This window comes from Meriones unguiculatus, chromosome 11 (genome assembly GCF_030254825.1).
Source record: "Meriones unguiculatus strain TT.TT164.6M chromosome 11, Bangor_MerUng_6.1, whole genome shotgun sequence".
Lineage (NCBI taxonomy): Eukaryota > Metazoa > Chordata > Mammalia > Rodentia > Muridae > Meriones > Meriones unguiculatus.
This window is the reverse complement of record NC_083359.1, coordinates 60,449,985-60,476,666: the sequence shown is the minus strand read 5'-3', so window position 1 is coordinate 60,476,666 and position 26,682 is coordinate 60,449,985. Positions and strand designations below refer to the sequence as shown.

The 26,682-nt window shown below is 42.3% G+C and overlaps 1 protein-coding gene across 3 annotated transcripts in view; it reads right to left on the bottom strand.

Moving 5' to 3' along the window:
* Dennd1b (DENN domain containing 1B) overlaps nucleotides 1–3,676 on the bottom strand; it is a 235,996-nt gene extending 232,320 nt beyond the window's left edge. The window contains exons 1-2 of one of the 3 annotated variants that reach the window (XM_060364394.1): nucleotides 3,502–3,676; nucleotides 1,415–1,479 (exon numbers count right to left, since the gene is read on the bottom strand). In XM_060364394.1, coding sequence (XP_060220377.1) covers nucleotides 1,415–1,479; nucleotides 3,502–3,518 — 82 coding nt within the window. In that variant the 5' untranslated portion in view covers nucleotides 3,519–3,676. The remainder of the gene's footprint in view (nucleotides 1–1,414; nucleotides 1,480–3,501) is intronic. The other 2 variants (XM_021649456.2, XM_021649457.2) reach the window with 2 other exon arrangements.
* Nucleotides 3,677–26,682: the final 23,006 nt, after the last annotated feature.

Below are 26,682 nucleotides of genomic sequence, written 5' to 3'. Positions count from 1 at the left end.
AGAAGGAGCAAAGGGAGGAAGCGAGAACCATGGAGGCTTTACATGAAGGTCACAGAGTCACTAACACATGCATAGACCAGTTGTTATATGAAGCAGTTTCATACTTTTATGAGATTGCTTTGTGACCTGCAGAACACACATGAACAATGATAAAGCTCTCATGATCCCCAAAAGAACTTAACCTGTTATATGACACATCTGATGAGCACCAGTTCACACACCTTAGGTTAACAGTGTGGTAGTTGTTTTACGGTTAACTCATACTGTAAATACACTATAATTTTAAGTAGGGGCTGAAAAACTAATACACACACATGCGTGTGCGTTCAGCATAACATTCCCAAACTGCACACAGGATATGGCTACGCCCGGAAAAAGACAAGTGAACAAACTTTACCACACAGAGGACAATGAAAATGATTTCACTAACTCAAAGAGGTTCCTTAGAACCTTGGATTTCTTCTTGCAGACTGGCAAACTGGATCAGAGCTGTAGTTCCAGGAGACCAGAAACAAAGCACACACAAGTAAGTTCTGGAGCCAAGAATGTGTATGATTTCCTACCTAAAATTAGCCTTGCCTATTTCACCACAGCTGGGCTGGGCTCCTCTATTTTAAGGTGTGCAGAGCCAAATTACCTAAGAGTATGTAATTGCTGACTAGTCTTGGGACTAAGAGACTTTCCGCCGAGGCTTCAGGATGGCTAAATGGTCTCCACAAAACCCCACTCTTCATGGCCTTGCCATCGAGGGGCTAAGTAGGCTAAGTATGCCGCTAATGAGCCATGTACTATTCACAGCCATGAAGACATTTCATGCACGAAGTAAGCAAAAAGACATGATGCCCTTCTCCTTTGACTGAGAATCCACTGCCAGATACACACATGGAGGTGACACAAAATGGACAAACCTCACAATACTGTAAAGTGTAAACATCTGTTTTTCCAGAACATTGTATAAAGCCAACAACAAAACCTTCCTGTTAGGTCACACATGCCCCCCAAAGCTGTGCAACTAGAATAACTCCAACAGAAGGGCTCAGTCTACACACCCCAGGAACATCAGAAGGGACTGGTGAAGGTCCCGTTGGTACTATCAGGAGAATTTGCAGCGGACTTTCAAACACAGATGAAAGAAAATGAAAAGGCATTCCTCTTACCATGAACAAGGGCAATTTTGTCAACAGGGAATAAAAACTGAGCTGTAAGTTGAAATCCAAACTACACCGATAACACCCATGATTTCTACAACCCTGAAGCAAAGACCTAGCATCTATTTTATTACTAGCAATTTGAGATACTGGAATAGACACCAGGCGCTATCAGGTTCCTGATGCTATCATTCTCCAGCAGAACACAGAATTAACACTTGTTTTGACATACTCGATTACACTAGGAAATAAGAGAACACACATACCTTCATCTTCAGAGGCCTGACATTTCACTTTCAACACCAAGTCAAAAGTTCTTTCTGGATTTTCCCTAAAATGAAAAGAATCTTGTTATATTTACTTTACACAGCAAGGAAGCACTATCTATAAAGCTTCTATACAATGCGGTCTCTGTACATGTGGGCTTTTGTGGTCTAAGGATTGAACCCAGAGCATGTTCATGCTAACAACGCTATATCCATACTGACTGATTTCTAAACCTGATCCTGCTCCTGCCTCGGTGGACTCTGTGATTTTCCCTGACTAGGCAGCAGAAACATAAACGAAAATGTTTTATCAATTAGATAAGAGTTAAAGTTCAGACTTTGGAGTTCTGCATCTGGGGACAAAGTATTTCACCTGTGAAACTTCTTCACCTACCATGTACCTGCCTACCTCAGAGTGACTGTGAGGATTCAACATCAAAACAATATGAAAACACACGACAAAGCAGTACTTTCCACAGCGCCAGGTCGAAACTGGAGAGCCGGTGCACCCCTGCGCTGCCGCAAACCAACGCAGGCCGTAGGGCTCTCTCCAGAGAAGCTGCTGTGAACACAGAGGACTGAAAACCTGATGCCTGGCATACTCCACAGACAGGATGCCTGCACATGCCTTTCCTGAGATGGTCTTTACTACACTTAAACGTGTTGAAAGTAGTAGCTGTCCACACACTCCATGCTAACAAAACCTAACAAAAATTATGTTCTTTAAATTATCTGTAAGGAATTTGAACATTGACCCCCCCCCTCATTAAATCCCCAACCGAGAAGAGAAAATTTGCTTCATTTCCTTTCGAACTTAATAGTTTGGGGGTTTGTTTTGTGTTGTTCCTAGTTTCTTATACATTTGGCCTACTTATTTGTTAAATTTCAAATGGTAAACTGAAATCTTCTGAGATACCTACAACAAACAAGACTTTGCTGCTGTAATGTCTCTTTCCATCAGAAGGTGTAAGATTAAGTCTGGGGATGTAGCTCACCGTTACATAGCCCCTGCCCTAGAGTGCTGGAAGCCTTGGGTTTGGTCACAATGGGAGGAGAGGCACCGGGAGCCATTAAAGGAAAAGGCAACTCAATGCAAAAAAGTAGTGGTGTATATTTCAGCTACTTCTGGGAGGGCTGGCACGTTGGCTTTTCTAATATATGCTTTCTTCAAGACATCCATGCTACTCCTCACTTCTAAGTATTGATTTTATATATACATACGTGTCTGTGTGTGTGTGCGTGTGTATGACATGCATTTAGAACCAGAGGGAAAGACAAGCCACACAAATGTCCACTTCCTCATCCCACCCGCTATTAACTTGTTTCACGGGTATAAAATGGGCTCGGTGATTTTTTATTATTATTATTCCCTTATAATGCAATTAATTGTCCAAAAAGTAAGCAAGCTTGTTTACTCACCCTGCTCTCTACGTCGTGAGGCACTAAAGATTTCTAAATTGTGTAACATTTCTATTTCTATGGGATGTTTAGAATTTGTCTTAGGTAGAAAATTAAATACTCAGTTACACTTTTATACTTCTCTGCAATCCAACGGGGCTTTCAGGGTGGCACAAATATACACAGTAGAACGGAAGGAAAGGGGGCGGGGGAAAAAAAAAAGACGGGATCTCTTCCCAAAGTAAAGTTTCAGAAGGAAAAGCAACAAACACCCATCTCTAAGACACCTCGAAGCAGAGCCACCACCGCTATTCAAATTGCTTTTTACCTACACCCCACAAGTAAAATGGCCAATGATGAGGAGCCACCTTAGTGCACAGCCCACTCTGCAAGCGGCGCACAGAGCGGCTGTATAAACAGACGCCGCTTTCCTTTCCTAAGGAGGGAAAGCATCGGGAGCATCCCAGACCACCCTGGAAAACCACCCTCCAGGGAGCCAGGGCGAGCCCAGCGCCGGGGAGCGGCTCCCTGCGCCCCGCTCCTGAGCCCCCGGCGCACGGCCGCGCGGCCCGGGGAAGCAGGGTCTCGGGACCGGCAGGCTTTGCGGCCTAGCGCCGAGCGCCGCGCAGCGGGCCGGACCGGGCAGGCCGCAGCCGGGGCGGCGGACGCCGGGCCCCGCCGCCGCTCACCTGGTCCTGCGGTCCATGGTCACATGTCGCTGCGGGGCCGCCGTCGCCCCGCGCCCGCACCCCAGCACGCCGCCCGGGACGCGCTGCTCAGAGCGGCGGCCGGTCCGCGGCCTCGCGGGGACAACACCGCGGCGACGCCGCCCCCGCCCCCGCCTCTCGGTTCCCGCGACCCGGCCGCCGGCGGCTCCGCCACCTCCTGCGAACCAGGAAGTCGGCGGGCGGGGGAAGGGGCGCGCGGGGACGCGCCCTGCGGCGGCACCTGGCCGCGCGTCCCGCGGGCGGGACCTGCCCTCCTGCTGTCCTGGGCACTGGCTCCCGCGGCCGCCGTCCTGGAAAAGCCCTTCTCCAGCCCCGGGCGTCCCACACCGCGACTTCCATTCATTGCAAACCGGGAGCTGGGGTTGCACGCTCCGGCTTCTGCCTCGCTCCCGCTGTGCGTGGCCCGGTTAGTGCTCTCTGGAAGCCAGAGCCGCCTCCTCCTGATTCAGGAATGTTCAGACTTATGCACCTGCTAAACAGCTCTGCCAAATAGCTCAAGGAGAGGCTGCAGTTGCCTGCGCATATGGGAAACACATTCCTGACGCACAGCCAGAGAGTTAACTTTTGAACACACAGTGGCAGGCCCCCCAGAGTGTCGTTCTAGGGGAGTTGAGAGGGCACCACGGAGGATGGAGGAGGTGGGACCTGATTTCTACAACTCCAAAGCATGTATTCTGTAAGCAGTGATAAACACTGGCTGGGTGTTTTCTACACCTGCCCTACAGGTGCCTTGATCGTCACCTCACAGAGCAGAAGACTGGGTCTGAGCTAAGCAGTGGGCAGTGGCAAAGCTGAAATCAAACCGAGCCTGGCTGTTACTGACTCTTTAATGTGGCTTCTTATTGCCTCTTCTGCTATCTTAAATTTGGGATCTACTAAGAACACATTTAGAAAGATTTATGGTGGACATTGAAAACATTGTCCAGGGCTGGAGAATCACACAGACTCCCTAGGGACTGGGGAGTGAATGCTAGCCTTCTTTCAGCTAGCATTCACCTTGACGAGGCAGTGACTGTCATCCAGCGAGGGTTTCTTCAGTCTGTAGCCACACAGAAAGTACGAGAATGAGGAAACTAAGTGTGGTATGAATGCAGTATGAGTCATGAGACAGATAAGTCAGACAGGGAGCCTTGGAAAATAAAAGAATAGATTTGATCTCTAACTTCCCTGTCCAAAGTGATGTTGCTCCTTCAACAGAGCAAACCATACTCCACAGCCACAAACCTCTTGTTTAAAAATGAGCCCCTAATGTAACTGAGAAACAGAACAGAAAAGCACTGTATTTGTGAATACAGTGCTGTCATAACTTAACTTGCTGTGGGATGTTTAACTTCAGTTTCTCGCTTCCTACATTCGTGAAATGGGAATTATTAGTTTCATATCACATGAGTAGTGTGTTGTTCAAGTGTAAAGCGCTATGCTGCTTGTGAGACGTTTGGAAAGACCGGTGAATTTCGATTTCGCAATTCGGCCATGGACACCATGTAATTTTGGTTTTCCCATATAAAGTTTTTTGCTGCCTAACAAGTTAGCATACTCCAAAGACTTGAACTCAACTGTGTAAAGTGAAAACCACTTCTGTCCCAAGTGTTACTGAGCTGAGTGAGTTTCTCCTTTCATGATCATTAACTCTTCTCCAAAGAAAAGAATCCTGCCTAGGGTGCCCATGTCATGAATTCTTAGTCTGCGGTGAGAAAACAGTAACAAGTGTTTTCACCATCCATTGTTGAGATTATGTAGAGTGACAGTCATACCACTGTACAACCTTAAGATGGTTACTTACTCAAACTACACTATGTTAGCAGATAGGCAGCCTGCCTCTAGGTTGCTTAGCAACCTGTGACATCATCAGCTGCAGCCTCTGTGTGTGTGTGAGTGTCTGTCTGTCTGCTTCTCTCTCCTCTCCCCACCCCCATACGGTATATCTCTTCATTCCGGATAGGTTGAGTATGGCATTTTTAAATATATTATTATTAGAATGATGATGTTAACATGTCTAAAATTTATCTCCTTTGTAAAATTAAAAGGGATTCTGGTAAGGAAATCTACCTGAATCTGTCTCGCTGGTCAAATAGAATCCAGATAATTACTGACAATCAACAGGACTAAGTTTCCCAACTATCTCCTATCAAAGGGCAGAATTTCTCCCTCTTTCCCTGGTTTTGGGACTGCCCTCCCCCAACTACCTGATTGCTACATTCCTGGACCCAACACCTGCTAACTGGTAGTCTTCCCCTCTGATTGGCATAAATGCTTCCTGGTGCTCTTGCTAACCTACATACAAATCCTTCATCTAGGACCTTCTCCTCTGAGATCCTCTCCAGCACGGTTTCATCTGCTGAAAACCCTAGTACTAGGTAACCATATCTGTACCAGGCAACTGTGCCCGTGGTCTCTGGCTACCAGTGACAAACTCTTGAACAGCTTATACTGTTCCAATCTACTCAAGTCAACCCTTGCCCTTGGGGTGCCTCAGACAGGTCACTGACTTCTGCTCTTCCCCATGGGAACAGTCCATTCACCCATCTCCCCAGGCTCCCCTCTGGATGCCTTCCCCATGCCTAGCACCCTCTTTATGGGCTTCCAAGCTTACATGCCTCTGCACCAACTTGGCCTCAATATCCCTTAGATGACAGATCCAAAACAGGACATTTTTAATTACTGCCAACAATCATGTAAATGGAGGTTCTCTTCTTCTCTCCATCTGCTCACTCTCTCAAAAGTTTCAAAAGTACACCTAAAAGAAATTTTCTCCTTGACCAACTTATTGTCTTCTGCCCATACATATGTTCCAGTATCCTGCCAGATTTCCTACATCCAAGATATCACCAAAACAGCTACCCACACATGCTCCAGTCTAACCTCAAAAACTGTGTCAAGCTGGACCTGCACTTTCCCTCCCAGCCACAGATGTTCTCACAGATCCTAGACAGCAGCAAAACAACCTGCTCTTCCTGGACTTGGACAACATTTCAGTTAGCCTTTGGATCTCCTATTGCTGCCCTAGTATCAGCAGAAAATACCCAGAGACGATTGATTTCTTCACCCCTTATCCATTTATTATCAACAAAAGGTTGGAATGATGTGCTTTAGAGCTGGGACAAATATCTTCAGGTTCTCCCAGAATTCTCAGTCCCTATCTGTTGCAGGGCATGGCTGACATACCCCACCCTCTACCCTAAACTTTCCAGGGAAGGGACTTCCCTTTCTCTTACTTTTTTTTTCCCTCTCTCTCCCTGTTACCCTCTTGTATGGCCTCCAAGAGTTGCTTTAATTTGCCTTGCATGAGAAGCAGTCCAATGTTCTCATCCCTGCCTTGCCACTCCTCCCTAGCTCCTCTTTTTTTTTTTTTTTAATTATAGAAAAAAGGAGGAATGCTAGCATGTAGGCATCCTGCCTCTAGGCTGCTTAGCAACCTGTGATATCATCAGCTGTTGTCCAACAGGGGCTGGGGATAAAAGACCCACATCTTTTGCTTCTCTCTCCTCTCTCCTTTCTGCCTCTGTTTCTCTCCCCTTCCTGCTCTCTCTTTCTCTTGCCCCCCCACAATCCACTTCTTTCTCTTCTCCTATGCTTTCCCACTGTCTTTGTCCCTTTCTCTCTCTCTCTCTCTCTCTCTCTCTCTCTCTCTTTCTGTCTTTCTCTCCCCCACGACTGTACAATAAATCTTCTTATTCCAGATTAGTTGAATTTGGCATTTTAAAATATATTATTGCACACTAAGCATATGAAGACAAGATACCACACATTCATACTCTATACCAATCACATTTGAGGTTGACTACAGTGGAGAGTTTGCTATTATTGAACTGATTAAATAAACACAGATGAATATGATTTATATGCATAGTTTGTCATTACTGGGTAAAGAAGTTAGGATAAAGCTATCATGGTGGCATGTTTATTAAAACCACTGGTATAATTTTGGTAATGCTTCTTTCATGTAAAACACTATTACTAATAAAGAAGTTTATGGAAGGCAAGCTTTCCAACTGGTTGTTACCTTTTTCCCAAGATCATATTTCAGCAAAAATATTTCCTAGTTGACAATAACATTTTTAGAAGTGTAATAACTCAAGAACAGGTATTTTAGTATTGTCAAGGAGCACATAGCAGGGTCAGGCTGTAGATCAGTGGTAGGACATTTGCCTTCCATCTACGAGGTCCTGGTTTGATCCCCAGCACAGGAAGGGGAGAAAAAAAAATAATACATTCTTCAGCTCATGAGTATGGTATATTCTAAGAATATGATCTTGATCCGGGCCTGGTGACTTGCCTGTAATCCCAGCACTCCAGGAAGCAGCAGCAGGTGGAGCTCTGTGAGTTCAAAGCCAGCCTCATCTACAAAGTGAGGACAGCAAAGGCTACACAGAGAAACCCTTTCTTGAAAAACAAAAAAATAAACAAACCTTAAAAAAAATATGCTCTTGATGATGAATGTATTGATGTCCATTACTAAGTTTGTTTCTGCCTTCAATAAGAGGAGATGTGAATTAAGATTAATATGTCCATAGAACGGTTTATTTCAACTTGCAGTTCTGTCATTTTTGCTTTATATAGTTTTTAGCTTTGGGTTTTTTGTTTGTTCGGTTTGGTTTGGTTTTTGTTTTGTTTTGTTTTGTTTGTGGTTTCTTGGCATTAGTATGCCTCTTTTGATCCTTTACATGTAAACTCTCTAAACTGTTAGGTTTGAGCTTTTTCTTCAATACCTGATTGTGCCCTCTTTTTTCAAGCTACACCCAAATGGTCTCTGCCTAACAGTTATTATTGACTGATGATATGCGAGTACCCAAATCTCCTCCAGTGAGCCAGCTGCTGTTTCCCAAACTATGGATAACCACAGAAGTAAGGACTTACGTGCTTCATCCATGTAGAGATAAGCCTGGGAAGTAAAGAGCAATTAGGATGCAGGATGCTTCCTGCCAGCTCCTTCCCTCTGGGAAGAAGAAAGATGGACACAGCTATGGACTCTCAAAGGTATTTAGAAAATACTTACATCACTAATGTTTCAGGGATAAGATGGTCCAATCATCTTGGCTCTTAGAATAAGTAACAGTTATATCTGTTGACAAATTTGTATTTGTTTCTGCCATTTAATGTGCTTCCCATTCATTTCTTCTTTACTCTGCTCCTTTTCTCTCAGCTTCTTTAAAACTGACATTAAACATGTTTTCATTTCTGGTCTCCTTCGGCTCTAACCTAAAGCCGGAAAGTAATAGGCTCTCTGTTCGTTAACTAGACACAAGTTGGCTGGGGGTCTCATCAGTTTATATCAAAGTTAAGGTTTCAAATAACTAATTTAGAATCCAGTTTTTAGAGGCACCCTGTTCCTCAATTGTAGTTCACACATTTCCAATCAGGCACTCCCTAGAATCTACCTCTCCATGGCTTATTATTATTCTTAGGTTAAATTTACTAATACCATTCTAATCTACATTCATTGCCAAAAAAAAAAAAAAAAAAAAACTTCTTTCAAAAAAATACCCAACAAGTCAAATTATTTCAAATGATTAGAAAATTACCTTAAAATATAATTTTTTGACTGGACGTAATGACCCAGGCCTTTAACCTAAGCACTAGGGAGGTACAGACAAGTTTGAGACCATACAGCTTCCATAGTGAGACACCCCCTGCCCCTGGGTTTTAATTTGAGTTTTAATGTTAATTGAGACAGTGTTGACAAGTAAAACATCCTTCTAATGTTCCCTTCATACTCTACTGCAGTATCATACATGTGAATCTAAAGGTAAGTCTCCTTCAACAAGATGTGAGTACTGGAATAGAAGCCAGAGGGGAGGGAAGGAGCAGTATCTTTGCCAGAAAACCTGCTTTCTGTGTTGATTCAAAAGTCAAATTCAAAGGGACCTTCCAGTTTGTAGACAAAAATGCCACAAATTTTGATGCCTTTATTACTAAACCTGAACATAGCAAATGATTATAAAATTCAAATGGTAAATTATATTTACTTTGCAGTAAAAAAAAAAAACTTATAATAAAAATGTTATCAAAAAACATTGTAACAAAAAAAAATCTTTTCCCCCTTCTCCAAGCAATTTGTCCCAAGTTGTAAAATAAATTGTCTTACCTCTGACCAGCTTCTGCTTGTTCATACTTATCTTCATTCCTCACTCTGCCAGACATTGGAAAACTTCGATCAGTCCTTTGAATTAAGAGCTGTAACTATCAGCAGGAGAGTAGCACTAGAAGATTATAATCAGAAGGCTTAATTTTTTTTTCCAGGGACTCTGCGAAGTCTTGCTTCAACTCCAACAAGCAGAACAATGTTTGTGTAACCCTGTTCACTGCATGGGAAGGGAGCTCCTGACCCCACCCACGTGATACTCCACATAAATAAAACATCATCCTTGTGTGGCAGCACGGCTCACACCCATTGAATGCTTTAGAGGAATGAGTAATCACATCCAAAGTGCAAGGTCATTAGAATTTACTGGAAGGACTCAGAAGAGGGTATCTAATACGATAGCAGGAATCCAACAAAATCAACAACCTCTTTAAACAACCCTAATCCTTATGTAAAAGAACCCCCCCCCCAAAAAAAAATCCTGCTTGCCAAGTTCTACTTTCCTAAAATATAATCTCTAGACAAACAGGGTGTGCGTGACCACACATGCCTGGCTCAGGAGTGCGGGGAGATGCAGCCTATCAGCCATTTGAACTCAGGCAAGTAAACAGGAGGACAGAGATGCATTTCTTCAGCCCAAGGGTCCTTGAAGACTAAAGAGATTCACAACCCCAACATATCTGACAGGTACCTCCTTCCCTCATTTCCTACAAATCATACAGGACAAAAATAAAAACCAGGGCTTGCTTTTGGTGCCCAAACTATGGGCATCTCCCTACTGTTGTCTGGCGTCACAGACCCAAGACTTGGTAACTGGTAAGGTCAGAAAATCCCACCTTCTGTGGAAAGGCAGAGGATACTGCCCCAGGTCTTAGTTCCATGTGGATATATTTGTTGTCTTTGTAAAAAGGCACTGTCTCACTCGCCTCTCTTCCTTCTCTGTTCACAATGGGGTCGTTTCTTGTCATCATCTTCAGATCACCAACAGCTGGGCCTGGCTAGGATAGGAAGGAGTCTTCGGGATCCATGACTCAGCCTGATCATCTTCTGGGGACGGCAGTGAGGACAGACAGCACTTTCTGCCTGCTCTGTGGACGCTGCTGGAGCTTCCCTTTACTTCCCTCTTGGACAGAGTTATGTACCAGGAACAGTCAACACAGTGCGTTCTGAGCGGAGTAATTACTCTGTGCCCTCAGTGTGGTTACTCAAGAAATCTATACAATAAGCACTGCTAATTTCTATTCTGTGGAGACATAAATAAAGCCATTGGTTGCTACATGATTCATTCATTGCCTGTGATTTCTTATACAAGTATGTTGTACTTCTTCTCTGAATAAGCAGGTATGAATTCTTAAGTAATACATGTATGGATTTCTGTGGCGAGCCCTAATATTAGGGTTGGAAGTAAAGCTTTAAATCTAGTGGTTTTTACTTTAGCAAGCCAACCAGTAAAACTACTTCCAATCTGTGAGAACAAAAAGGCAGATGTTTTGTCTTAATATTTGAGTCACCATATCATTTCATGCACAAAGACTCCATGCACACACCAGAAGAACAAGCTTTACCACATTTGCCTTTATAGTTGCCAATTGCTTTGTGATCGTTTTATTAGCTGAAACCCTCCATAGTCCCGTGAGATATAGGTTGTGGACAAAATAGGCACCATAGTATGAAGCAGGAAGCTCACTCTGTGGGGATGTTTTACTCCTAAGAACGCCTGCATGGAAGAGCGTACTTTCCCATCTACCGTAGGAACCCAGACATAGAAGTTAGTCCGCACTATACCACTGAACCATTTTTGAAAAGCCATTTCCTTCTGAAAGAACCTGTATATGTGCCTTCTCTTGGACTGGTGCTTTGCTCTTTCAAAACAAACATCAGTAAGCTTCAAATCTCTAGCATTTACCAGCCAATGGCATCTGATAGTTTTTAAATAGAGATTACACTCAATGCTTATGTAGTCAAACATTTTTTTAGAGTTCTCTGTCCAAGTTGTTGGGTTTAAAAAGCATTTGTATATGAAACTAAAAGAGATATTAATATGCTACTGTTCACACTCCATCCTCCCAGTACAGAAATGAAAGCTAAAATCAAAAGAAACTTTATTAATCCATAAAAAAACTGATTGTTGAGGAAAAACTTCACTTAGAAACACAAAGATTTCCAGTCTCTAAATGATGAAAAAAATTAAACATGATTAAAAGATTAAAGAACATTTGTGAACACTCTTAAAATTTTAAAATAAACTTTATGATTATCTTTTTATATTCAATTTGATATATATTCTTAGAATGAAACTATTCAACATGTACATTTTAACAATTACTTATGTACTGGGAACATTATAAGTTTAACAATTAAACTTATGTACTGGGAAAATTATATTAGGGATGTTTTTACTTGTTTATGAAAGGTGGAGCCTGGCCAGGAAGAACAGCTACCTCCATAATCAGGTGTGTATCATGGGTCATGCATGCCAGGGCAGTGGATCTGAGCTGGCTGAGGCACAGTCACTAACCCCTAAGCCAGACTTTATCTGGTCCTGTTTACGTGTTTGTTTCTACCTTTGTTTCATAGTGCCTCTTCTGGCATGGGCTATGCTGGGCAGTTGCCCTTTCTCTCCCACGAGTGAGTTAAGCCTCCAAATATCTTTGGAGGTCCTGAATTCTTTTACCTCTTCCAGATGATGTCCTGGATAGCATAATTTTTGGTTGATTTTACCAAATACTACTCACTGGGTGATTTATAATAGAGGTTGATTTTCAAGGCTGGTTCTGAGAGGTCAAGAGACTGAAAAGTCCAAGAGACTGATGCTGATATTATGCCCCCAAGAAGCTATATAGATACCTGTCCTCTATAAACCATCTGAAGGAGCCAAAGTAATAATGGGAAGCAGAAAAAGGGAGATTTATTCAAGCACTGGAAAGAGACAAAGAGATCAGCAATCCATATACTTCAGTTGTCCAGCTTCAATTGTGGCAAGAGGGTGGTGTTTAAACAGAAAGCAAGAGCTATGCATGATTAAGCAATCTGACAAAGGTGTGGTCCCTAGTCCACCCTCCTCTCATCTCCTGGTCTCTCTTGCTAGGTCAGTCTCTCTTGCAATATAATCTGACAAATTGCAAATCTTTTTCCCGGAGACAAGTTCCTCCTCTCTGGGACAAATTCTTCCTCTGAATGCCCTCAGGGCTTTGGGCCTTTCTTCTCCCAGCAACAGATCCTTACAGAAATTCTTGTTTCTAGAGGCCCATGCTTCCTATATTCTGCCAAACTGTAGAGCACAAGGGTCTCCTTAGGTTTATACCCACCAAACAGGCTGGTTACATTGGGATCTGGTGACAGCCTTTTTGATGCTCTGTAAAACATGATAGTGGGCAGCACCTAAAGTGAAAGAGCAACATTGTATCTTTAAACTGATGCCATTTTGTCACTAGAGAACTACTGTAGGGGGTTATAATCTAGTAAGCAGAAACAAAGAATAAACATATATATATGTTTGTCTAAAGTAACAAGTGATAAAAACTGCACAGACCAATGAACCAGGAAGATCTGTAGCAGACCAGCTACAATAAATGAGACAACATTTTTTCGGTGCTCACCTTTGAACTGCCACTTGAAAGATAAGATGACTTGCAGTGACATGAAGAGCTAGAGGATGAGGCTTCCTGGCAAAGAACAGGCACACATGTTCTAGGAGGCTCAAGCAAGGTTGGCACATTTAAGTAAAGCCAAAGTGACGAGTAAAAGTGGAGTGATATAGTTATCAGAGGTGAGAAGAGCCCAGACTGTGAAAGAGTTTTTGCAAGTCATGATAAAGGCTGCATTTTACTTCCCTCTCTGTGAGAAGCTGCTAAGCACCAAGCAGTGTGGAATTGAGAAAGATGTTTAGGAGGCTGCTGCTATACTCCAGAAAGAATAACTAACTATACTGCCTTTTCAGTCAGTTGCAGTGAAAATAAGAAGCAGTCTCCTACTAATCATAAGAGGTTATCACACAGGTCAATTACTTTAGAAATAGATGTCTGTAGGTGAGAGAAAACTAAAGAACAGATGCAGATAAAAGAAAGCCACCACTAGCTTTGTGGCCATTGCTAAGGAGCAGAGGTGAGAATGGATATGTGACTATGGGTTGAGAAAGGACCCTAAAGTTCTACTTTAACCAATCAAGACTGATATGCCTTAGCCATCCTGGTGACGGGACGTAGCCTCAGCAACTGGTCTGCATTGCCGGTTGGAAACTAGTCTGCTTTGCATGCATCTATGAACCCTGGCTATTTCCATCACAATAACCACCTACCTTGCAAGCAAATATCTGAAATCTTTGACTGGCGTGCTTTTAGCTCAAGAATGTATTGGGAACCTTGACTGAAAAAAAATTTTTTTTCAATGCAGTTTATTCAGGAACCTTGAACAATCATCCATCGGACCCTGGGGAAAGCCAGCCCACAGCTTAAATAGACTCTGGGTAGCCAACCCAGGCATGCCACGTGGGCAATGCAGATAGGTCCACATACATGGAAGCAAGCCAGATCCTCAGCCTTAGCCAAATGTGGAGTTGTTTGTGACAGAGAGCACTCACCATCGGGAAGGTGGAAGGCGGAAACCAGCTCCATCTTTAAGGCGCGGCATTACGCAGCTCTCTACAGTTCCCCCTTTTTGTTTTAGACGCATCAGGCAAGAGTAGAGATCTGATCTCTGATATTAGAAATAAATTGGGACTTTGTACCGATGTTCATTTAGGTGTCATCCACCCAAAGAGCATCAGACCCGTCCAATACCTTCTGGAGAATTCGATACTACGATGGAGCAGCTGAGAGTGGCCATTATCACAGTAAATTCTACCAGAGTGGACGCAGGACTAGCCACAGGATTATCACCATGGATTGCTGCAGCCATGAATCATCTGAAGGAATGGGCGGGCATGGGAGCGTTAGCAGGCCTTCTGGTGTTGGTCTCCTTGGTTTGCCTGTGGTGTATATGCAAGATTAGAGTCTCACAACAGCGTAATGCAGCCATGATCATTCAGGCCTTTACAGCCATTGAAGCAGGACAGTCTCCCCAAGCATGGTTGGCTACCATAAAAAGCTAAAATGTTATGCTCAGGATGCGAGGCTAAGCACTGCACTCAGGGTCAGTCGCTTTTGACCCAGAGAAGAGCAAGTCTGATTGCATGCAGGTTGATGCCCCAGGTCCTGCCTCTGAGAAAACGGTATCGGACTGAAAATTCTTAACTGTAGGTAATGCAGATTTCACCATCTTCCTTGAGGTTTTTAATTTGTTGCCCCCAAAGACCCCATGGAAAAAACGAAAAGTAAAGCAATGCCTAAACACAAAGCAAGAAAGCATGTAGAAATCCAGAAATTCAGAAGCTGAGGCAGGAGGATCTCAACTTTGAGACCAGCATAGGTTGCGTAGCAAAACTGGAAAAGAAAAGCTGGCTCTGACTATCTTGCATTCTGTAATACTGCACTGCAGGAGAGAGCTTGGCATCCCAGGGAAGCCAAGAAGACGTCTATAGGTTACTAACGTGACCTAACAGAAGACCCTGAAATTGAACATTACTTCTTGTGAGTGTGAGTACAGACACCCACCACATAATGAGTGTTGCCTGCTGCAAATAGTTCCTGTAAGGAAGATAAAGAAAAACTGTGCAGAGATGATTACAGCACAGCCTTGGCTGGCTCACTTTGCCCTTGGCTGTCCAGTCAGACCCTGGGAGGTGCTAATTAACGAACAGGACAGAAGCTGCTTGGACTGAGAGCCTCCATTAGTTTGTTTGGCAATCACAGAATCAAGCGCAGGTTAAGTGTACAAACTCAATGCCACCAAGTACGACCAGGTCACCGTGAAAGAGGGGAGTGGGAGTGTCTGTTCTCTTCCCTTCTTGTTGTTCTGTGGGCTTTGAGAGTGGGGCAGTTGTTTTTGTTATTTAAGCTAGAACCTCACTCTATAGCCCAGGCTAGCTGAGAACTCATTATAGAGCTGAAGCTGGCCTCAAACTTGGAGCAGTTCTCCCAATCAACTAATAATACTAACACTAACACTAATAATAATAATTTAAGTTTTAAATTCACCAGATTTGTCTAACGAAGGAGCTTAGCAACACAGGTCATGGAACTGTCAGTTTTAAGCTTTCGACTGTGTGTCTGAAGCTGATGCTTGCTGCCACTACCGGGTATAGGAAGAGACCACAAACAGCTAGCCAGGAAACTGTCGATATTCAAATGTTGACACGTGGTTTCTACTAACAGCGTTTTCATTTCTTACCACAGTAAAATCAAAAGTCACACATCAAACCATCAAGGATTGTCTTTCTATCCCTTCTTGGCCCTTTCAAACCCCATTTACACATTTCCCTAATCTCTCAGAGAAGCCAGAATGCAGGCACCAGAGGGTTGAAGAAGAGGGATGGTGGTGTCAGCAAGGAGGCAGAATCCGGGTTTCCAGGACTTCCGTCTTCACAGAGGGTCAGTCTGAACATAAACTCCTGCACATTAACGACCCCACAGCAGGAAGGTGAGAGACTGTGGCATCTAGGCGAGTCCAGGAAGAAAGAAAAGGGCTGTCACAGTACCTATGGCTCACCCACCCTTAGGGAACAGTGCAGAGACAAAAGCCTTCTCTGTGGGGAATAACCCCGAAAGCGAACACTGGTGCTCTTAGACAGGTCAACGCCCAGGAACACAGATTTCAGGCTTTCCCACTGACAGGTCAGTTCTGGTGGCTTCAGGCCTCGGCCCAGGCCAATGACTCCACCCACGATCCCCGGTTCTAGTAAAGCCCCTAGAGACCCACCCAGGTCGTATGCCAGTCCTAGCACCACAGTAGCCCATCTTCCCCACTCCAGCAGACATAGGATCCACAAAGGAGATTCTAGGCTCTCAGCTGGTCTCCAGGCTCCAGGCTCCAGGCTAGATCCCATGGCTCAGTGCACCCAGAGTCAAAGCCTACTCCAGCAGGCCTACCTTCCAGGCCCAGTCCCTTAAACTCGGCAAGCGTTATGACTAAAGTTTGAGGAAGAGCCCTGAAGACCTTGCTTCCAGGCTAGTTCCCGTGGATGCCAGAATCTTATCTTACCCTATGGACTCACCACAGCACCGGATCAGCCCTCTAGCACTCAGGCTCTAAGACTGGCCCAGGAGACCTACCTTTCCGGCCTGCTGGTCAGTCCTAGTGCCTGCATGTCCTCTGTGGACCAAGCCATGTGGCCCTCCACTAGACCAAGGTTTCAGACCGGCTCTGACAAATGTAGGCCCCAGGCTGACTCGAATGGACTCAGTGCCCAGGCCCACCTAAAGACAATTAACAAAAACCACAGTTGCAAATCCCTCCCTACTAATCATTATTTTAAATATAGATGGATGAAATTCCCCAAACAAAATTCCTAAAACGGGTGAACAATTAAGAAACACAGGTTAGGTTACATGCAGCCTGTGAGAGCCTTTGGTTAGCTTTAAGAAAAATGATGATATGGGATAAAAATGATAATTAGAAGAGAACATTAGTGGCTATATGACCAAGCAAAATAGGCTTTAAATAAAAACGAAGAAAAAAAAGTATAGTAGAGAACCACAAAGAAAGTAACTGTATAAAAACAAAGGAGCTAATTGACCAGGAGGATAATAGGGAACACCAGAATCCTACATATTATCCTATATAATGTAAAAAACAACACAGCTGAAGAGAAACAGCATTATAAGAGTAGAAGGTGACTTCATATTGTAGAAGAATGGAAAGACAGATCTAAGGGGAAAAGATGTGAAGAAATCTTTACTCTAGGACCTTCCTGGAAGTAGCAAGGTTCAATAGAATGGATAAGATCACAGTTGCCTGCGGAGACACCACTTGTTTCCCCAAATGCATTTCAAACTGTGCTGGGGAGAGGGAGGCCGCTCAGTGAGTAAAGTTCCCGCCTTGAGAACATCCCCACCTGAGTGCAGATTACCAGAACACAGCCATGTAACAGGCAGGCATGGTTGACTGTCTATCACCTAGTGCTAGCAGAGTGGAGACAGCATTGAGTTTAGTGGACAATCCGTCCACCCAACCAGCGACCTCCAGCTTCACTGAAAACCATGTCTCAAAAAAACAAGGTGGAGCTCAATGTCATAAAGCATCCAATATCAACCTCCGGATTAGTATATGTGTGCATTGGCAGCTAACACATGTTACCGTACACACATGAGCATCTACATATAACACACACACAATGCTAGGGCTTAGAGCCACAATGTTTGTGGTTGTTAGTTTTATCTGTGTTACCATTAATCTCCCATCCCTAAACCCTTGAGCTGGATATTTTTTTGTCAATTTGACATAACAAGTATTTTCAAGAAGAGGAAACCTCAATTAAAAAAAAAAAAAACCTTCATAAGATCAGGATGTAGACAAGCTTGTAAGGCATTTTCTTAATTAGTGATCAAGGTGGAAGGGCTCAGCACACTTTGGGGGTTGCCAGTCCTGGGCTGGTGGTCTTGGATTCTGTAAGAAATCAGGCCGAGGCTGAGCAAGCCATGAGGAGCAGACCATGACTTGGAGTAAGTAGCACTCCTCCATGACCTCTGCACCAGCACCTGCCTCCAGGTTCCAGCCCTGCCTGAATCCCAGTCCTGACTTCCATCAGTGACAGAGTAGGACGTGGCAGCGTAAGACAAGCCCTTTCCTGGCAATTTGCTTTTGGTCATGGTGGTTCATCAGAAAAATAGTAACCCTTCTCAGGCAGCACCCATGATACTCCTTATTAAACAGCTTAATAATTTAATTTACAAAGGAAAATTCTGTTGAAAAAATAAGTAAACCAAATTTAAAAATTTACATCTTAAGCTCTATTTTTTTTTCGAGTGATTCTTAACCTTTTTGGATACCATCCCTTATCTCTATTTAACTCACTAATTACCCTAACCCTCCAACAGAAATTCTTTTTTGAGGCATCATCAAGGGTCTGGCTTTACCTGCATGGAGGATCTTGAGGGGGAAATCCTCAGGCTACTGGGGGCAGTGTTGGGTCACACCTCCCTGCCACCACTGAACAACATCACATTTTAACAGCAGATGTATCTTCAAGACAGAAAATCAGCAGAATGGAGCACTATCCCAGCCTAAGTGAACCCAAGAAATAAATGCAGACCCCTCTGTCAAGAGCGAAACGCACAGCACCCTATAGCATCCACGAGTCATTCTACAGGGAAGACCAGAGCACATCACAAAGCAAGTATGGTCATGTCAGATCTATTTTCCAACTGCAATGGTATAAAACTAAAACATCATAAACTGCAAGAAAATTGGAAATTTAACAAATGTATAAAAATTTAATATCACCCCCAAACATCACTGAATCAAAGCAGAAATTAAAAAAAAGAACTTAAAAAAAATCTCTCAAATAAAAATAACAAGACATGTAACAATTTATGGAATACAATTAAAGCATTTTTGAAGGATATTGATACCTATAAATGCCTACATTATGAAAAAAATCAAATAAAGAACCTAACTCTATACTTCAAGAAACAAAAAAACAGAATAGCAAACTAAACTCAAAATTAGCAGAAGAAAATAAATAATAAAGACTAAAATATAAATGAATGAAATAGTAGAAACACAACAGAAAGGATGGTGATTCTAATAGGTTTCTGAATGATAAAACAAAATGAACAGTCTTTATCTAGACTAACTGAAAAAGAAATAAATAATATTAAACAGAAGATCTTACAACTGATACTACAGAACTATAAAGGGTCTCGTCTCTGAAAACGGAGTCATGAAGAAATAGACATCTTAACCAGCCCAGAGTAAGGTAATGGGATCAATAATTGAACATCTACCATCAATGAAAAGCCTGGTTACCTGAAGACCTCACCTGTGAACTCTCAAAACATTTAACAGTTAACATGATTTTCCCTCAAATAATTCCAACAAAATTGACAGGGACAGAGTACTTTCAGATTCATTTTACAAGGCCAGCTTTTATATTAGTATTGAAACCAGTTATAGATGCTACAAGAGAAAGAACCAAGCTAAGGCCCTTGGGCCACAAGTGACCTGAAATACCTATGATTAAAAGGACCACGCCCAGGATTTTCACTTGGGCCCTGGGGGTTGAACTCAGGTCCTCCTGTTTGCCCCAGCACCTTCCTTCCATCACTGTTTTTGTTTTTTAATTTTTTTTATCCCTCGATGGATTCTACAATGTCTCAAAAGAAAACAAAACCTCCAGAAAGGAAAGTCACAAATGAACTGTCATCACAGTAGACATTCTTGTGAAACTAACTGGTAAGATACTCTGATCCAACCAAACAAGTGCAAGCTTTCAAAAACCAGTTCGAAAAGGCATTCTATGCAAAATGCCAGCGCAGGAAGGAGTACGTCAGGACAGACTAGTAAAACTGGAAAAACATCTGTTTTCTCCAGGCTCAAAAAATGTTTAATTTGAACTCAGACAGATTCTACTATAGAAGCTGGTTAGGTGGGAGTTTTTATGGAGAGTTCGGTAAATACGATATGCCTTGAAAATTGCAGATATATTTATTTTATTAATTAATTTTCAAAATTATAATATAGTTATATCATTTCCCCTTTCCCTTTCTTCCTTCCAAACTCTTCCACATACCCTTCTGCTTTTTATTCAAAATCACGACCCTTTTTTATTAATTGTTGTTACATACTTATAGGTATATTTATGTGCTAATATAAAGGGAGGGAAGAAGCCCATGAGGCCTCAACCCTAGACAAAGAACAAAGTTGCCTTTAGTATCTAAGGAATGCTGAGAGCAGAAGAAATCGTTTTCCTGGAGGAAGAGCACAACGGACTGGTCGTTACAACACCAAACTGTCTGCCCCTGCAAACACACATGCAAGTAACAATGTATAGAGTGAGCAGTTTATATTTATGTATTTAAAATATGTAGATATTTCTAAGTCAGTGTCCCTTGTCAGACTGTGTTAGGCAAACTGAAGAGTTTGGAAAACTCTCGACTCAAGTTTGTAATGTAGCACTGCTAAGGGAGATTCACTGCTTTGGCCCTGGTTGACAGGTCTGATGCTGTGCTCTCGGCTCAGCTTGCCATTGTTATTTGTGATACTGATGGTAAGTACTGCTCCTGAAGAGCGCATGTCTTCAGTACCATTAAAAGGTACAAATAATAAACATGCTAACTTGGAAATAGGACAACTTCACCTGCGTCCCACCCCTAAACAAAGAACTAAAGGCAACTACTAACAACAGAAATAGACTTAGCCTCTCCCAGGTGTGAGCCCAATACAAAGGGGTCAGCCCTGAAACCACACGAACACAAACATCAAAACTGGAGTAAGCAGGTTGCATTTATGAATTTATGCATACATATACATACAAATGTAACAATATTAAAGAAGGCTAATAATGTGAGAGAAGGGGAATATGGAAGGAATTGGAGGAAGTAACTTGGGAGGAGCTGGAATAAAAAAAGGAGAAATAGTGTGATTATATTTCAATTTTAAAACTAATAAAAACAAATTAGGAAATTTGAAGGAAGCAACTAAAAACTATGTTAAAGCAACTTTCTTTGTCATATATAGATGACAAAGAAAGTTGCTTTATATAAGTTGCTTTTATAGTTATATAGCATATATAACTATATATACTATATATACATATATAGTTACATATAGTTATCATTATATAACTACAGTTATAGTTATATATAGTTATTGATAGTGCCCTCAAGATGGTAGGGAAAAAAGACTTACATAATTCATAAGTACTGCAAGGCCCACCCAAGCCTTTTGTGGAATGAAGGATCACTACATAGCACATCAAGGAAGTTTGGGGGCAAAAGTATTAAAATAATGTCATACAAATAACCAAGACCTTGAATTTGGGGCCTGTGAGATGGCTCAGCAGGTAGCAGGACCTAATGCCACCAAGCCTGATGACCTGAATCTAATGCCCAGAATCCACAAGGCAGCCAGGGAGAATTGACTCCTAAATAATTTGTCACCTGACCTCCACACATGGCCTGTAGCACACTCACTCTCCCACCCCACCCCACCTCACCCCCACACTAAATAAATGTAAAGTATTTTAAATACTTAAGAAGACTAGGAGGTCATGAGGGCGAAGGGATTGGCTCATGATTGTCCCAGATGATGATGGTAGTGGGATTGTTTACTTTTTGGGAGGAAGATAGTTAAGTCAAGGTCAGATGTGGAAAAGATTTAACGGTTCAAAACACGTTATCAGTATGCTTATGGTTTCAAAAACAGTTTGCACCAGAACTTGACTATGACTTACAGTGAATAATTTAAAGCATTTCAACATGTTGGCTACACCTAGTCCTGTAAACAGCAAAAAAACTACGTAGCCTCGATTTTCAAATTGGTATAAGAAACTGAAGACAGATTTTTGTTAATTCCTGGGCAAATGATATATTGATGTATTTGTGGCTCCACCTTCAGTCAACATAAATATTTTACTGCCAGTTTTCAAATGGACAGGTAGACCTGCAACTTGACATTAATTTTCTCATATCTCTTTACTAGATTTGTCCTGTGTGCCAACACAGAGCTCTCTCAGTTCACGACTGCACCCTATTCACATCATAGCTTCTTAGCAGCCTCTACAGCATGAGCATATACTTTGAAATAAGACACAGAAATTAGAGCCAAAATACCTGAGGAGCACCTTGAGTGCCATAATCACAGGAGTTTTCTTACCGGAAGCCTGAATAACTGACAAAGGTTAATCAAGGAGGCAGGGTCGGCTCTCCTGCTCTTATGCCCTTGGCCTGCACCCATGCCTCCAGAGCAAGCTCCACTGTGCTGCCCAGTGAAGATGCAGAGCCCACTCTCCCAAGTACTGCAGACTGGGAGAGGCGAGGACAGCTCTCCCACTCTCACACCCTCGGGGCTGGCTCACTTGTGCCTTTGCTATCAGGGACAGCTCTGCTGTGTTGGCTGGATGAAGTACAGAGCCCACACTCCAGTGCTACAGCCAGTGATGGGGCAAGATCAGCTCTTCTGCCTTCATAACTCCAGGCTCGGTTCTCTCACCTACTGTAGGTTGCCAAGAGTGGAGGGAGAAGCCATCACAACCCCCCAATCCCACCCCACACCCAAACAACCTTATGCAGACAAGTGGTGGGTCCACTTGTCACCCTCAGGGCAAGGTGACCGTTACCTCCTCCACCATGGCCAGCTTTATGAGCTGCCCAGATGAGGTGCATGGCCCACTCTCCCTAGTGCGGCAACTGACTGAGGGCAGGGCCAGCTCTCCCGACTACCACGGCGATGAGGGGCAAGCAGGAGGGAAGGCTTCACATCTGCACCTAGCCACTTCAGGGCAGATGAGTGACAGGGTCAGCATTCCTGTGCTCTCAGCCTTGCCCTCAGGGCTGGCTCCCCTGCCCCCTGCCACCAGGGACAGCTCTGCTGTGCTGTCCAGTGAGGCGTGGGGCGCCAGTTAAGCACAGGCCCCGGATGGTCACATGATCCCTGGCGGCTGCTCCAACCATGGACACACCCATGTTCTCTAGAGGTAAAATGAGCCATGGGCGTCGACAGCAACCTGTTACACAGAACCTTGCAGCTGTAGGTTCATCCGGCAGAAGGCAGAGAAGGAGAAGGACCAGCACACTCCATTTTATCTCATCTGTTTGTGTACGTGCATCCTTTGCTTATTAAAATGTTTTGTCTTTACATACATTAATACATGTGTATAGTTCAATATGATAATGTAGCACATATCTAACAAAGAAAGCAGGGTAATTAACATTTCGTTCTCTTTAATGCTTGTCATTTTTTATGTATTGAAAACCTTGAGGTCTTTGAGTTACTGTGAAGTATGAGACAAACTGTTATGAACTGTAAACTATTGTCTACAGCTTACTTACTGTAAACTGTAGTTACCCTCTTCCTGTAGAACATTATTTATCTGCTTGAATTATATAACTGTCTCAGCCTTGCTCTTCCCTCTTCTTCCCAGCCTCCGGACACCACTGTCTATCTACTTCTGTACTTCATCTTCTTTCACTTTCCACAAGTGAGTGAGGATACTTTCTACTCCTTGTTTTGTGCATGCTGTATTTTACTTAAAATAGTGGTCTCTAATTCCACAACCTCGCCACAAATACCTTTTAAAAAACACTAGGAGGAGGACCTCCCCTATCAGCACACTAGGGGAGGGGCATAGGCGGAGAAGAGGAAGGGAGGGTATGATTGGGAGGAAACGAGGGAGGGGGCCACAGCTGGGATACAAAGTGAATAAACTGTAATAAGTAAAAATAATAAAAAATGCAAAAATGAACACTAATCCAATGTAGGAAGAATGCACTTTTATAAGTTAACTAGCTCATTAAGTGCCACCTCTTGCTACTTACTATCCCATTAATAGTTAAACGTGTATTTAGGAAATAAATTACGACTATCTTATACCAGCTGTCTCAACTTGTACTTAGTTAGTTAGTGACCTCTTTGGAGGTCGACTGGACCTTTCACAGGGATCGCCTAAGACCATTGGAAAACACAGATATTTACATAACAGTAGCAAAATTACAGATATAACATAGCAACAATATTAATTCTATGGTTGGCGGGATCACCACAGCTGAGGTATATTAGGAAGGTTGGAAACCACTGGAATAAAGTAGCTGGGAAGTTGTCCCTGGGGAAAACTGATTCTCACATTCTCAGCGGCTATGGATTGCCTGTAGATCTTCATCTAGTTTTGGCGTGGTGAAATTCCCTCCTCCTCGTTGCCATATCTACTGATATTGTCATTATTTGGACAATCCTATTCTTGAGATTTCATGGGTGCAGCAAGCATCCTGGTCCTCTGGATCTTACAGTCTCATACCCTATTATCCATGATTTTCCCTGGGCCTTAGGTCCAGGGGTTGTACTGTTGATATACCAGCTAGGTGTAGGCATCCTACAGGTGGTTTATTATATGCTTTTGAACAGTTGTGGATCTCTGTATCTCCATCTGTTGAAAAAAAAAAGAAGCTTCTGTTTGTACTTGCTTCATTTTTTATCAGTGTTTTACAATATTTGGTGTATAGATAGTTTCATCTCGTTGGTCAAATTCATTTCTAGATTATTTAATGCTATTCTTTATGGGATTTTTCTTAATTTATCTTTCAAATATTGTTTTATTACAATGTAGAAAGGATTTTGGTTTTATATGACGATTTTATAGCTGAATTTGTTTACTAGTTTTGACAGTTTGTTTTTGGTATAGAACAGTGATTCTCATCCTTCCTAATGCTGCAACACTTTAATACAGTTCCTCATGTTGTGGTAACCCCAACCATAAAATTATTTTTATTGCTACTTCATAACTGTAATTTTGCTACTGTTATGAATTGTAATATAAATATCTGGTATGCAGGATGGTCATTGACGACTCCTATGAAGGAGTCGACCTTCAAAGGGGTCATGACCCATAGGCTGAAAACTGCTATTCTATTTAATTCCAAATGGTTAGCCCTAAGAAAATGCACATATAATCGACACTTAAGGGACTCAGTAGGGTGTAAGTATGTGTGTATGTGTTTTTGTGTGTGTGTGTAAAACAATAATAAAGAAGAGGTCATGATTTTGAGAGGGAATTGGATGAGTTGGAGGAGGAAAGGGGTGTAAAAGATGAAAATATTATACCTATGTGTGAATTTCTCAAAACAATTTTAAATCAAGCACAAATAAGTAAATGGAATATGTATCTTATATTTATAGAGTGTAAAAAGCTAATCATCTTAACTTTTTACTATATAGAACAATCAGTAGATTAAATACTATAGCTGTCAATATTCCAAATACATTTTTTACAGAAACAGAGAAAACAGCCCTAAAATCCACACAGAACCATTATAGATGACAAAAAAATGAATATAATCTTGAGAAGGAAGATTAAAGCTGGGTACATACTATACGATTTCAAAATATGATGAGATGTAGTAGCAATACAAGTTATACTAGCATATACAGAACACATTGGCAGAATAGAGCATTCATAACAAATTTATATATTTAACAATATATTAATATTAGAAAATGCCAACAACACTCAGTGGGTGTATTACTCATGGTTCTCTAGATGAACAGAACAAATAGAATGAGTCTCCGTATATAAAGAGAGTTGATTAGAGCAGCTTGTGGGCTGTGGCCCAGCAATGACTGTCTCCCAGTGGAAAGTGGACAAGTCTGGATGTCTCAACTGATTCTCAATATTTTTTGGAATCTGAAAGTAGCCTCTAGTCTTAACACAGCAACCATGACAACAACAACAAAAAAGATCTGCCATATGATCCAGCAATATTACTTTAATGTATACCTACAAAGAAAATATTAATACATCATGGAGTTATTTTCATGAATAGTCAAGATATGGAATCAATCTGTGTCCATTCGAAAATGACTAAAAATAAAGTATTATATACATAATAGAATAGCATTCAGCCTTAAAAGTGAAGGTTTGCAAGTTAATATGGCAGAACCTGAAGTGCGTCATGAAGTATGAAAGGGAAATAGTGCCTAAGTTCACCAGGGCTTGGGTGGTGGAGAAAATTAGTTCATGTTGGTCAGTTGTGTAGAATAAGTGGTTTCTGTAGGTCAAACAGACAGCATTGTGGCCACAGTTCACACTTCAATATATTTGACACTGGAAGGTAGAGCAGCCCTCACTGGCTCTTGTCACACAGTAGACACATCATTGTGGCAATCCTTTCCAAATGTATAGATTTAACAATACCTCACATTGGACCCTTCAAATAAATTCAACTGTTGTATGTCAGTTAGAGGTCAGCAAAGCCAGAGGGAGAAAGGGTATGAGAGAGAAAAATGTGATTGTTGTGAGAGTACAGGAGTGAGAGTTTAGTTATGATCATATTCATCGGTACTTTTAATATAGATGTTGGCCATGATCCAATGAGATCTTGGATAAAACAGAAGTAAACCAAACCAAACCACAGAATAACCCTTGCAACAGGAAGCTTTTAGTCAATGGTTTACATTTTTGTTAATTTTTTAGTTTGTTTTTCTTTCTCTTTCCATAAGAAACATAGTAACTTTTTTCTCAGTTTACCACTGTT